The sequence below is a fragment of the Stegodyphus dumicola genome, chromosome 4, assembly GCF_044657685.1.
Source record: "Stegodyphus dumicola isolate Sdum_Otavi_A_Nest chromosome 4, ASM4465768v1".
Taxonomy (NCBI): Eukaryota; Metazoa; Arthropoda; class Arachnida; order Araneae; family Eresidae; genus Stegodyphus; species Stegodyphus dumicola.
Genome location: NC_140771.1, coordinates 176,152,646 through 176,166,958, shown reverse-complemented (window position 1 = coordinate 176,166,958; position 14,313 = coordinate 176,152,646). Strand labels below are relative to the sequence as shown.

Here is a 14,313-nt window from a genome sequence, read left to right as displayed (position 1 = left end):
GCTGTTTGGGAGCTACCAGCTAATATGATTGATGAACTCTGGCATAGATTTAAAGCCGCATGAAATGAAGTACCCGTATCTGTCCCCTATCTGTGAAGCACAGTTTGATTTGATGCCCAGCCGAATTACAGCCATTATTGCTGCCAGAGAGGGCATCTCTGTGTACTGAAATATGCACGGTGTGTATCCCAAACCATCTGCAAATTCAATCATACCTTCCTCCCATTATACTGTATGCGTACAATGAATAAAATTTTACCATTTGCTTTCTTCCCTGGTTTAGCGTTTTTATTGGCCAGCAGTGTAATTTCTATTGGTCGAATTGTGTTTCTTAATATTACATTTCACTAGTGAAAAAAAATAAGTAATCATACTGTTCCATTTTTATGAATTAATTGTCTCATATTGAAGAAAGTGAACATGAAGCACAGTTTGTTTTGTTATGTTTGAGTATGAGATTATATTACTGGATTATTTTCCCTACGCTGACTGATGCACAAATGCCATCAAATGGGACAAATAGCTAACAACATCATATATTGCAGTGCAACAATTGTTAAAAATCCAAACTTTAGCAAAAAATGTAGACTGTGTCATATTTTTTTAGTGACTGACCTTAGACTTTATTTAGCATTCGTTTAATATTCCCTAATGTGATAGTATGTTTTATTGAAAGCAGCCTAGAATTTTCGGATCAATCTTCGAAAGATCAGAAAGTGAAGATATTTAGATAGATCATATGCTGAAATATCCAGTAAAAATCTAAATAAATTTTTAAAATCTGAATTTTATTTCAGTCACTTTGCTTCACAATTTTTTAAAAAAATGCTCTCAAACTATTTTATGATTGTTTATTTCATACGAAAGCACATTTCAATGCACTTTGAACAAATAACAATAACAGTTTCTTCATGTACAAATAATGAAATGAGGTTCTTGGTTTTCCCTCTTCTAAGAAATATTTTAAACAGAAAATAATTTTTTTTAACTCATGCATTTTAATAATAAATTAGAAGCAGCCATTTGAATGACCTTGTGAACGACAGATTTAGCCTTCCTACCACAGCTTTTGCTTGCTGTGCCTTCCACGCAATCAGCCAGAGAGTAGATGAATCTGAAAATTAAAAGCAAGCTATGTTTAAATAATCTAAAAATTATATTAATCAAGCACTTTGCTTACTAAATTTAAGTTACGATTAAATAGTATTAAATTACACATTTTTATTTCTTTGCATGTTTTGTATCTTTAAATTAAAAATCAATAAAAGTGGTTAGAACTGTATGTTAATCAGCAAAAGCGAATTTGTTCGATTAGGAGTTGATTTAAATAGTGAGGTTTCCTTCCGAAAGAAATTAAAATTACTGTTCTATTTTTGTGTTAACAAATACCAAACTCAGTAGCTTTAATGAAAATAATTAAATTTAGAAATTATGAGTAAAAAATTAAATATTTTAATTATCGTCTGTCAAAAGTATTTGGAATGTAAAATAACGTCTAATATATCAGATGTTATATCTATGTACTATATTACATCACAGGAAATACCATAAAAAATTATTAAATGCTTCTATTTTTATTGCAGTTTCTAAGAAGTGTGAATGTATATTAAATAGTCTCTAAACATTATTTTACTTTTGTTGTAATTGCTTTATTTTTGTTGCAAATTTTGCTAAAAATTTATGTAAGATGTATTTTAATAGTTTTTTTCTTATCTTATAAAATTTATCTTAAAGATGATGTACACTTAATGTTAAAAAATATCTAAATGCTTTTTTGATGAAACCAATCCCTTCTTCGAAGTGTTTATTGTTTTCAATCTGAATAAAATCTAATGGTTTTATGAAATTTTGCAGTAATATAACAGATTGCAAACACCTATATATTTTTGTTTCATTATTTTAGTTCAAATAGTAATATACGTTTTAATATTTTTATATTTTTGCTCTTTTATATGCCAAAAAATAAATAAATAAAGCTTTTCAAACTGAAATTCTTTTTAGTAGGTTTGAATTTTATTTTAAAGCTTTTATTCAAGAAAAAAGCAAGTACTACTAGAAGTTTACGGTTGTTTACATTGCGTTTGCCGTACTGGTATGGGTTGCTATATTCTATCATTAATCGCCTTGCTTGGGGATATTTTTTGGTGAAGATTCTGGGTAGGCTATATTAAAGGTTAGCCGATAAAGTTTCAAATTTTGGCTGAAACAGATGCTATTTTTGGCCTTGCTCTCTTAACAAGGTCCTAGTCAGCAAATGCGCAGAGAAACATACCAGGATTAGCGTATTTTATCTTAGCTTTAAATTAAACTAATAATTTTTAACTTAATTTAAAAATTTCCTACAGTGGACCAATGTAACGTCGCTTCAGTTCCATCAAGTTTCTAATTTAGTTAAAGCGGAATGACAACACTTCTTTTTCTCTCCACGAAAAACAAAGTTCGGTATTTAACATGCGATTTAATGTGCATGTAAAATGTAAATAAATTTCATGAATAAGTATCTATAAAGTCGTAAGAAATAAAATATTGAGTTTATTGTAGTCAGCGAAGTGTTATTTTCCTATATTTGCATACGAGACACTTCAACCTGTCTGCAGTGAAGGAGTCTTCTAGTTTGAGTTTGGACGTCTTTTTCAAACTAACTGTATGATGTTACAAAGTCAATAAATACCATCTTCATTGGATTTGATAGAGGTCACCAAATTTTTATGTAGTCAGTTCATACAGCCTACGAAACCTGAAATTAGAACTAGCTACTATTTGTTACGGAAGTAATCTATTTGGCGGGGTGTTTTCACTGAGCTAGTATTGTATGCATATAGTTTCTTTGTTTTGGAATTGATCTTTCAATTTTGATATTTGGAAATGTAATTTTGTTTTTATGCATTATCTCAACCACCTTAGAAGAAGTGGCCGAATTTTCAAAATGTGCCAATTCTAACAACCATGCATATAATTGTTTTTCAGGCAACCATGCTTATGACAGTTCTTCAGTTAAGCAACATCGCCTGTTTCATGTAAGTTTCTTTTATTGTATTTCAATGACTTTTAACGCAGATCGTGACATTGTTTTGTCTTAAGCTCAGTTTTAAAATAAGTTCTTATGGAATTTACCGGCAATGGAAGAAACAGATATAACATTTCTGCAAGAATATAGTATTTTGCCACGCTTTAAAGGATATAATGCTGTGATGTGACTGGTAGATACCCAGCGCACGAAGTCGACATTGCGCCATTCTCTGATTTTGTTAAGCAGGCTGATACATAAAAGAAAAAAACAGTAAAAAAAATACAGAAAATTTTTTTGAAAAAATGTAATATTTTATTTTTTTATTTATCGTATAATCCTTATTTAGTAATTAAAATTTTCATTTGATACTGTTTGCCCAGTTGCGATAAATATCGATAGTTTGGCAATCTGTTTTAAAAAAATCACGAAAATGGCCATACTGTACCAAGGCAGTTTGCGCTTACACTTAAGGATCGATGATTTGTGCTCTTTCGATTTTTCAAAATTTATTGGCTCTTTTTTTAGACTATTTTCTGTAGAAATTTCATTTATACGAATGGAAGGCATACAATTAATCAAAGAAGCATTCATTATATATAACTTACTGACAAAAGAAACGATTGTAGAATTCAAAAGGAAGCGTATGGTTTGTATACAGGGTCGGATTCTCGAGCACTTGCTTGCACTGCAGCATCTGAGGTTTGATTTCGGATAAGCAGTGAGATCGGCTTTGGTAATCTGAAAATTGAATTAGAATTACTTCTTAGAACACAAGATTCAATATTTTATTATGAATTTTGCAAGCGACTTATATTTATCATAATGTAAGAGATAATTGACACATTTCGGTAATAATAACTGCTATGTGATATCAGATTTGCTCTAAAATCTGCTGAAAAAATTACTGTGAGTACCATAAAAAAGATATTTTCTTTCATACGATGGTTATATATTGAAACAAAATATGAATGAAAAAATGATTATTCAAGAAAGAACTTCTACTGGAAAATAATAGACTATAGCTTATGAAACAACGGCAGATACATATTAGCTATTTGATTTAAATCTAACATAGCTTTACTTTATTTATATTATGCTTCACAAGGATATAAATATAGCCACTTCTCTTGGTTCAACTTCATATCACGGCTCATCTTCCTCTTTTGTAAAAAACTGTCAAAATTAATAATGAAAATGATGATAAGATTATTTCTGCAAAAGAGAAAGTTAAACACCGATTTGAAGTTGATTTTAATTAGCTTACGACATTTCAAGGGAATCTTCGGCATGTGTCTTCCTTCATCGATGAAAATCCTTGTTACTTTAATATGCACAAGGAGTGAGGAAAGAAAAGTGTGTGCATTTATGTAGATCCAATATTTTAATTAAAAACCTTTACTTTTAATTATATCGAACAGTATGACACTAAGTTTAATGGTATAAACTACACAAATTTTCTAATTAGCCAAATGAATTTCCATGTTTAATTTTCTGGTCTTTATATTCTTATACTCATTAATTTTATATTAATTTTTAAAACGTGTCCAAGTTCGTGGAATATCTTCCATTTTCAAACTTTTAATATTCCACTATTTAAGTAGAGACATTACAGATACTGCAATGAACTAGAATTAGTTAACAACTCAAGAAAATATTTACTTTTATTAAAACAAAAATTTATCGTATGGCATTCAGCACTAATTAAACTGACAAATTTTTGCGTTAAAAAATTAAGTTTCTGATGAGCTAAAAACGTTTTACCTTATACAGTTAATTTAAGAATTCAAAATCTCAATTCATACATAACTTACTACTTACGTATTATTCTATCGGCTACGAAGGCTATTGCTAAGCAGCGTGAATACTATATGTGACATAACAGCACATTCATAATATCTGCTTCTTCGTTTGATATAACCTCGATTAATTATCAATATGCCATCTTTTACTTTTGTAAACAAAAATATAACTTAACGGTTATTGCTGTATTTTCCCCCTTGCATTTTGAAAAAAAAAATATTAAATTTTGGGACCACCATCTACAGAACACCAAGAAATTAATCAAAGTTATGATATCCTATCATAAAAAATGTGTAGGAATGCACACAATATGTTCAGCGGAATATGGTTGACAAAGCAGTTATTAGATTGGAATAATCACCTGCGGGAAGTTTGTACTCATAACATTCTAAACAGAGCTTCAGTTGAAACAGAAGGACCTATCAAAATAGTAGAGCCTTTTTACGGAGCACAAAGACGAAGCGAGTTGTATACTAATTGTTTATTACATAAAGAGGCATCAGTTCTTTCAGAATTACTCAAAAATTATTGGCGCAACATTTCGAGATCTCCACCAATGTCTATATTTCCATGGTAACCAACTTTCGTGGTCTGTCGACTGGATGATACTTTAGTAGCGTAACTTTACTGTTATTTTCAATGTTAATACTTTGTAATCACCGAATGAAATATATTTCAGGTATATATCATGAGACTGTAAATAGATATTGCATAAATTTCTTTGCTACAGTATTTCAAAAGTAGGAATCTCTTTAAAAGACATCACCTTTGAAATGACCTGTTTGCGATGCTAATTTAAGAACTTTTACGAATATAGGTTAATAATAATTTACGAAGGCATTGATTCGCAAATTTTAGAACAACTATTCTTCTTTTCTTATTTTTTCCCATACGGAAGAAATAAGTTACAAAATATACTTTCTACGCCGTCTAACGTATGGGTCCTTTGGGCACTTGCTGTGGGTTCCCAAGCATAAAAACCCCATGCCAATAAAGATATGTCTAATATTATTTACATTTCATTTCTGTGAGTGGCAATCGTAAGGTCGTAGGGGGCCTCAGCACATTGATTTTCCAAGGAATCCATAATACTGTTAATACGTATTGTATAGTTTGGATTTGTTACAAAGAAATTTAAGATACTGTATGTTTGTCATTATGTAAGTTAACCAGGTTTTTATGATTTGGAACTTTACTATAACTTCTCATTTCCGTTTCCTCACCAAACTGTAAATGAGATAGATAGTAATTAAACCGAGGCTCTTGAACTGTTAAGCAGAACTTGTATCTGACACCTTTCCACGACTTTCAGTTATTCCAGATATAGCGATAATTCGCTTTACGTCTAGTGAGGTATTTGACTAATTAACATTTCCAGATCAAATAAAACCTCTTAATACGAATATACAAAAATATGAAATACTACATAAGTTTAATACTTCTTACATATATTAATGATATTAAATCTGTAAACTTAAATTTTTCTTGGTAGATAATTTGCCTTCCGTTTATTAGAACATTTAATCTCTATCAAATTTTGTTTCAAAAAGCATTTAAAATAATCAAACCAAACATTTTTTCTCCCTGTTTTCCTAAAATTCATATTTGCAGATACATAACTTAATTTCATGAATGCAGGAAATTAATTACCAGATATAATTATTGTTAAGGAATTTAAGAAATGTATTTTTAAGAACAGGTGATTTGCTATATCAGTTTAAAATCAAAAACTTACCGTCTGCTACTTTTGTGTCCACAGGACAAGCATAGTTTCTTTCCAGCATATCATCATCAATCATTTTCTCGAATCTCTGACGTTGAGTGTTATACAAACATCTTTTAAATGTCCTTGTTAGGCATTCGAAGGAATCATGTATGCGTCTAATAAAAGAATAAGGCTACAACTCTGTAAAAATGTAAGACTTAAGAGCACAGCATGATTTACGTAAAATTGACCTGTATATGCTTAAAATACGTAATTGAATTAAGCTCTTCAAGATTGATTATTTTCATTAATATGGTGTATGTGCTAATTCCTTAAGTGTTTCTTAAATAGATTTTCAAATGTTTTAGATAAATTGTTACACATCGGGATACAAAGTAATCAAGTTTCGATAACATAATTTTTGAAAAATATCAGTAGCTTTCAGTAGCTTTAGTAGCAAACTGATATTCATAAAGAATTCAAGCAAGTAAGATTACAAGAATTATTTAGTCGTCTAGATATGACTTTGCTCGCTTGTCAGAATTCTTTTATTATTATCTAAGCGATTTACAATTATTTTATTATTATCTAAGCGAACAAGATTTGAACTATTCTTATCGAATCGCTTAGATGATTTGATGAAATCATCTAAGCGATTCGATAAGAATAGTTCAAATCTTGTTTAAAGAATTTTATTCTCTGTTGCTATTTGTTATATTTTACTAAGAATTGCTTTTGTTTAGAAAACTGAAACCTTTTTCTATACTGAGCTAATTTAAATTTATTTAGCTTCATTCATTTGCTTTTTTTAAGTTATGCTTTTCTTTCACTTCAACCTACCTGAATTATTTCAGTTATACGTATTATATATTACTTCAGTACTATTGTTGCCCCACAATTTTGATTTCTTTAATTTTATTAGCGATTGAAAATTCCTTCTCTAAGCTAACAACGTATTATTTTGCGCAGCACTAATCAAATTAGCCCATTTCCTGAGCTCTATTTTATTTCAAATATGGAATGGTTACAAAAATTGTTATTCATTCTGTATTTCTGCGAAATAGAACAAAAATATCGACATCAATAATACAATATACCTATCAATAACAGTTTACCACATTTGCCTAGATATTCTGAAAATATTTATTGCTTTGCAGTAAGTATTGATTTCACAAGTTACCTACCACTTGTTAAATAAAAATAAAAACAAAAAAAGGCCATACTATCGTTAGTTTCAAATTTTTACATTCTTTTTAAATTCCTAAGTTTAAAAAGAATGCAAAATTTTGAAACGTTTTTGTGAAAATAAATTTTTATTTAAACCAAACAAGTTTAATACTTTAACTGCATCTTCTTTTGCAAAAATTTTTATGAAATTTTAACCATTATTAAAGCATCTAGCAAACCCTACATGAATGAAAACATATTAATTCTTTTGCAGCAATGCGTACAATCTTGTATGTGAAATGATGATACTGTGATTGCATGAGAGAAAACAACTCATCTACAGATAGTAAGTCTAGCAACTTAATGCATTCATCGAGTATGGTCAAGACTCATTGCTCATTCAGCCGCCTCGTTGCCAAGAACATCGTTGCCCAAAATGCACAGAAGATTGATTTTACACCAGCGAGCACGTCGAAGTTCCGTCCCAATATTGAAGGAAAACCCTCTAGAGCACGGATACAAGAGTCTTCTACTCGTTCCTCCCTTATGACCAAATCTCTCGACAGGGCTTTTGACTGGCTAGTATTTCAAATGTTACCGTGCCACGCAGACATTATACATTACAAATATTCAAATATTTTTCTGCAGGATTCAAGCCCTAGCCCAACGATACGGCAACCAGCGGCGTTAATTACTATAAGAACTACAGCGATAATGCATTTTCTCATGATAAGAAACTACGTATATAAGAAACTACAAGAAGCCTATTTTAAAAGTTTTTCGATAGAAAAACTCATTGTAGTATCTTCAGCTACTTCTCATCTTCTCAGCTTCTGAACTTGGATGATCTTCACTTCAGTGTGCCGGCTCGTTAGTTGCTTCCACTCCGGGAAACAGTGCCGCTCCTCCAGCGTGCCTAGGAGGACCTCAGAGGGGACTAATGACATAACAACTGGGAATATTCCCAAAAGTTCAAAAATTGTGGAATATATCTTTGGAGAACAGTTCCGAGAGTAGTAGAGAGATTTTTCCTGTCTAGCTATTCTATCAAGAGTTAAACCTAGGCTCGCAGCACTTGAACTAACCGTAGATGAAGAACCCGCTACTCGCATACGAAAAGTCGTAGTTCTTTCTTTTCTGCCAGAGAGAACGATCAACTGGGCAAGATAAAACTTATACAATTGTTGAGTAGTTTGTTCTGGGAAATCTCGACTCCTTCAAGACCTCAAGAAATTTTTCAGCCGGAAACTTACAAAATTAGCGTAAACAATAATTTAATGCAGGAAAGAAAACATTTATTTCTAGATCGTCTAGAAGCATATTAAACATAACTCAAAAGATACCACTTACTTTTCCTGACTTGCTACAACCCTTTTGTAAAAGAGCAATTACTTCTAATCAATTAATAATTTAGAAACAGAATGGAAAACCGGAAAGCTATATAACTCCTAAGCTAATTTGATTGCATATCAGTTAGATTTTGATGAAATCATCTCTTCTAATTAGTAAGAAAATTCATTTGTTAACCCATAACAAACAATTATATGAGCTTTATAAAAATATTCAGTATATTTTTTACATCTCTTCTCTTTCTGATTTTGTCCACTAATTAGTAAAGCTAATAGTTACTTTATCAATCAAATTGACAACTTAACACGAAACTTGTTTGTATCAAATTTCATGCCGGGCAAAGGAGAATTAAAAGTACTGACCAACTTCGTTAAAGAAGCATTTTATAATGTGGATATAAATTCTTTTCAAATCTCCTGGTATCCGTGATATTTGCTGGAAATGCTTGATAGCAAGATTGGGAGTGAGTATTTCAAAGTCAAATATTCTTGAATTTTTTTACCAAAAATGAACCACACGACTACTTCCTAATTTAGTTATTTAAATCGATTTGTACACTGAAGAGCCAAATCATTATGACCACCTACTCAATTATGCGTTGCGCGACCTATGATCTGCAAAGTAGCTGCAAATCGCCTTGGCATGGATGCCACACGTTTTTAGTAGATGACTGGAGACAAGTTATGCCGAATGTCCAAGCAGCGGTCACGCAAACTCGAGATATTCCAATATGGTGGGGCTTGAGCTCTGAGCTGCCGCTCCATGACATCTCAAACGTCCTCTATCGGACTAAGATCCGGCGAGTTAGGTGGCCAGAACATTAACTGGAATTTATCCTTATGCTTTTCGAATTATTCCAACACAATTCGAGCCTTATGAAATGAGGCGTTTTCCTGCTGGAAGATTCCATTTCCAGCTGAGAAGACAGACGTCATGTAAAGGTGGAACTGATCCACAGTTATGTTCAGATAGTCCCCAACTTTCATGATCTGTTCTACTACAATTAAGGGTTCCATAATCGCCCGAACTTCCCCAAAAGCATAATACTGCCACCTCTAGTCTGCAAATAACCTGTACAGGGAGAATCAACTGCTTCCCTGGAAGACGGCGTACCCTGACACGATTATGGATGTGTTGAATGAGAATTCGTGATTCCTTCAACCAGGCGACTGTCTTCCTCTTATCGCCTTAAGTGCCTATAAAGTAACAGCAACGAATGCTGCACGTATCCTTGCAGGTCTGATCCCCATCCACATTCGTGAAGAACAAGAGGCTGTTTAAGCCAAAGTTATTCAATTACGGAGAGACGATATATTTTATGACACCATGCACAGTTCATTTAGGTATGACTGCTAAGGAAATATCCTTCAAATGCATCCCAAGCTCAAAGGTATAGGTGTGTACGTCAAAATTGATGAAGAATGGAGTCTTTCCATCTCACAAGTAACACGCCCTTTTATTTACACGGACGGTTCAAAAACAAGTGAGGGCATTGGAAGTGCATTTGTGGAGTTCAAAGATCAGAATCAAATATGTAACTGGAAAGCACATTTAGCATATTATAACAGCATTTTTCGCGCTTGCAGTATGGGAAGCTATACAACATATAATAGTTTCAAATAAATGGTAGTCAACCATATACACAAATAATATGTCCGTACTTTTAGCCATCACTGATCATCAGCACACTTCACCAATCATCATTAACATTCAGCAATTTCTACGAAACCATAGACATACGCATATAAACCTACAATGGGTGAAAGCACACGCATGAATAGAAAGTAAGGAAATAGCAGACAAACTAGCCAAAAAAGCTGCTAATGATATAATATAGCAGCTTTTGTACTTACTTATGCAGCTCCTCCCACACACATAAAAAAACTCTCTTGAAAAAAGCAATCCCAAAATGGCAAAATGAATGGGATCATGATGCAACAGAAAGACGAACGTATGACTTTATGCCAAACGTCTCAACTAAGCGCCTTACAGTCATTCCGCAGCTTACACAATTTACAACAGGTCATGGTCCATTTTCTGCGTACTTCAATTGGTTTAGAATCTTAGACACAAACGTCTGCGTCTGTGGAGTCGAAGTCTCCCCAGAACATTATATCTTCTACCGCTCTTTGACTAACTAAAATCATGTACGCTTACCAACCAACTACGAAGCAGCACATGCAAAACATTTATAATAAAAATCGTTAAATGCTTAAATGCTAATTGCTTATGCTTATATTAGCCCAGTTGGGCTTTAATAAGCTATATTGATCTAATCCCCTAAGGACAATCAGAATGTCAACTATCAGCTAGTTCCCAGCCAGGAAATCGGAGCGGGTAAGGAAAAGAGGGCCCATCGGCCATAGTGGCAAAGTCCAATCATCAAAGTAACTTAACTCTTACCCCTGAGACAAGAGTAATAATCACGTGTATGGAGCTATGAAGATGCAAAAGAAATGAAAATACATGAAATGTGCATAAGATACAGTGTTGAACATGTAATAAACAAATGAAAGTGAAGTAATGTACGCATAAAAATGTGTTATTTACATATTTGAAAACGAGTGGGCTAAGTGACAAAATTGTGATCCCTCATTCTGTGAGCCGCGAAAGGCCTGATATTGTAGTCCTCAGGAATGCAGACATAGTTCAGTACAGCATTAAAGTTTCCTTTACTGCAATTCAAGCCTTTGTCAAAGAACTTGCTGTTAAGTTTTTGCAGATATTTGTCAATATATTCAACTTGTAAATCATCGTGCAGGAGTTTGTTACGGATGTAAAAATGCGCTCCTGTCATGGTGCGTAAGATTGTGTTTTGAGTCGCCTGCAATTTGTTGATATCTGAGCTCGTAGCAGTCGCCCAGACAGGGGACGCATAACACATAATTGGTCTTAAAATGGAAATATAAATCTGTCTTTTCCTTCTCAGATCTAACTGCGAGCTGCGCCCTAGCAGTACTTGTAATTGTTGAGCAATTCCTCTGGTCTTGTTTGCAATGTAATTGACATGCGTACTCCACGTGAGTCTTCGATTCAAGTAAACACCTAAATACTTGGCCTTGTTTACCATCGGGACACGTTGGCCGAATAGGTAAAGTGGCTGAACTGAGACCAGTATTTTCTTCCTTCTAACAAGAAGTAGCTGTGATTTAGTCGCATTGATGGAAATCTTCCACCTGGAGCACCACTCCTCAATGTCCATAATTATATCCTGCATAACAGAAATTGCCCTGTTAGGCTGAATAGATCTGACCGCTACAGCGGTGTCATCCGCATAGCAGGCCAGTAATGTATTTCTGTTGAGTTTATCCCGCGGGAAATCAGCCGCATAGAAAAGATAGAGTACTGGGCCAAGACAGGACCCCTGGGGGACGCCTGCAGCGATAGTTTTGTATCCAGAATGACTTTGCTTGCAGCTAACAGTAAAGTAACGATTTGCAATATAAGATCTGGTGAGTAAGATCAGTTCTCTAGGCAAATTCATCATTATCAATTTATATATTAAGCCCTCATGCCAGACACGGTCAAATGCTTTGGCCACGTCCAGCATGAGCACTGCAGTACAACTCTTATGATGCAGAGCGGAGCCGATAAATTCCACAAGCCTAATCAGTTGTTTAGATGTGCAAAGTTCGCTCCTAAATCCGTACTGATCTTCCGGAAGTACCTGTAAATAAGGCTGGAATTTCCTTAAAATTATTCGTTCAAAGATCTTGCCTATATTAGAGAGCAAGCTTATGGGCCTGTGATTCTTCGCCTAATCGTGTGGCAATTAATGGTTTCTGTAGAAGTATCAATGTAATAACAGCGGTGGGCAAGATATTTGCCAACCACGCTAAATTAAAGTATTGACTAAGTCATAATTTCAAATCTATTGAACGTTTTAAGCAGTGACATCAGCTGAACAGGACTAACTTATGAACTTATGAACAATTGTTTTCTGTTTTTTAAACTGTTAAAAACTTTAAATCATAAAATAACAGCACCGTTATGACAAAACAGCAATAAGCGCTAATTTTTATTTAATTCTTTTTTCTTATGTGTTTACTTTTATATTCTGTCCTATGTCTATGTATGCATTGTAAGTCCTTGTTGAATGTGTATATTGTAAGTCAAGTACAATTAATGGTGTATGCATATGTGCTATGTTTTGTAATTCTATATAAATGCCGGGGATGCCACTCTGTACTACGAAAGCTGTTATTACCAATGTAAAAAAGACTAGTAATGCAAGATCTTGGGCTTAAAATATAATCTCTCGGGGGGCGGCTATCTTGTGATCCCTGAGAGCTGTTACTCTGAACTGGAGAGGGCGTCAGACATACACTTCGTTAACCAATGTTCAGGCGGGAGAGTCTCCGACGACCTTTACTTTAGTTATGCGTGGACGTCCAACACCTTGGTGTCTACTGGTAGTTTCACCTCATTTATCTACTTTGCATAAATACAAACAACGGCAGATCGTGAACATTGTCGTGCAGTTTTGAAGATACCCGTTTCGAGTCTTCGGGGCATTAAAATCTGCCTTCTATCCAATTCACTTAAATCAGAAGCCTTTCCCATCGCTTACAAGAGTAAGTTCAAGAATGATTCCTTACTTTAGGAACTTTGGAACTTTAGGGTTATACTGGTTTTTAGCTGGCGATATATTAGCCTTGCTCTTGCCAGTTCCTTGATGTATCCATGTTGTACCTGTTCACAACGGTTGTGATTCCGTAGAGTGATTTTCTCCCTTAGTGGACCTTACCTTACATTCTCCCAGCGCAGTTAAATACCCTTCTCATTTAATCACATACCCTCCACGTCATCGAGACGAGTTTATTAAAAAATGTGGAAATGGGTCATAAAGTTTTGGCTCGTCAGCGTAGAAGGTGCATAGCCTGTTTTCTTCTTGTTTCTTTTCAAAACAGCTCTCGCTTCTTCATATTCCTACATATGTGGAGAAAAGGAAATTCGGATATTTATCTATTCTTTTGTCCCATCACAAAGAACTTTCATATCCAAAAGCCACCAAGTGATTAGAACTTCTACAAGAAGTATGTCAGTTAAAATTTCACAAATTCTTTAAAAATTTAATCTTTTTATAAAGATCATAAGGTATTTCTCCCGCCTTACTAGCGTGCTTTCGTGGTGTAGTGGTTCTGCACACTGGGCCGGTATCCAGAGGTCAGTGGTTCAATTCCCGACGAAGGCGTTGCTAATTTTTCATCTTACCAGCTTCCAAAAAAATCCTAATGTCTCTACAAGCTATTATCATTTAATGAATTGGCATATTCTGCGT

General features: G+C 33.7%; 1 protein-coding gene across 1 annotated transcript in view; it reads right to left on the bottom strand.

The window, feature by feature from the left end:
• Positions 1-837: 837 nt before the first annotated feature.
• The window catches only part of LOC118201663 (uncharacterized), a 48,984-nt gene continuing 35,508 nt past the window's right edge, over positions 838-14,313 (bottom strand). The window contains exons 7-9 of the mRNA XM_035373802.2: positions 6,546-6,691; positions 3,616-3,748; positions 838-1,114 (exon numbers count right to left, since the gene is read on the bottom strand). Coding sequence (XP_035229693.1) covers positions 985-1,114; positions 3,616-3,748; positions 6,546-6,691 — 409 coding nt within the window. The 3' untranslated portion in view covers positions 838-984. The remainder of the gene's footprint in view (positions 1,115-3,615; positions 3,749-6,545; positions 6,692-14,313) is intronic.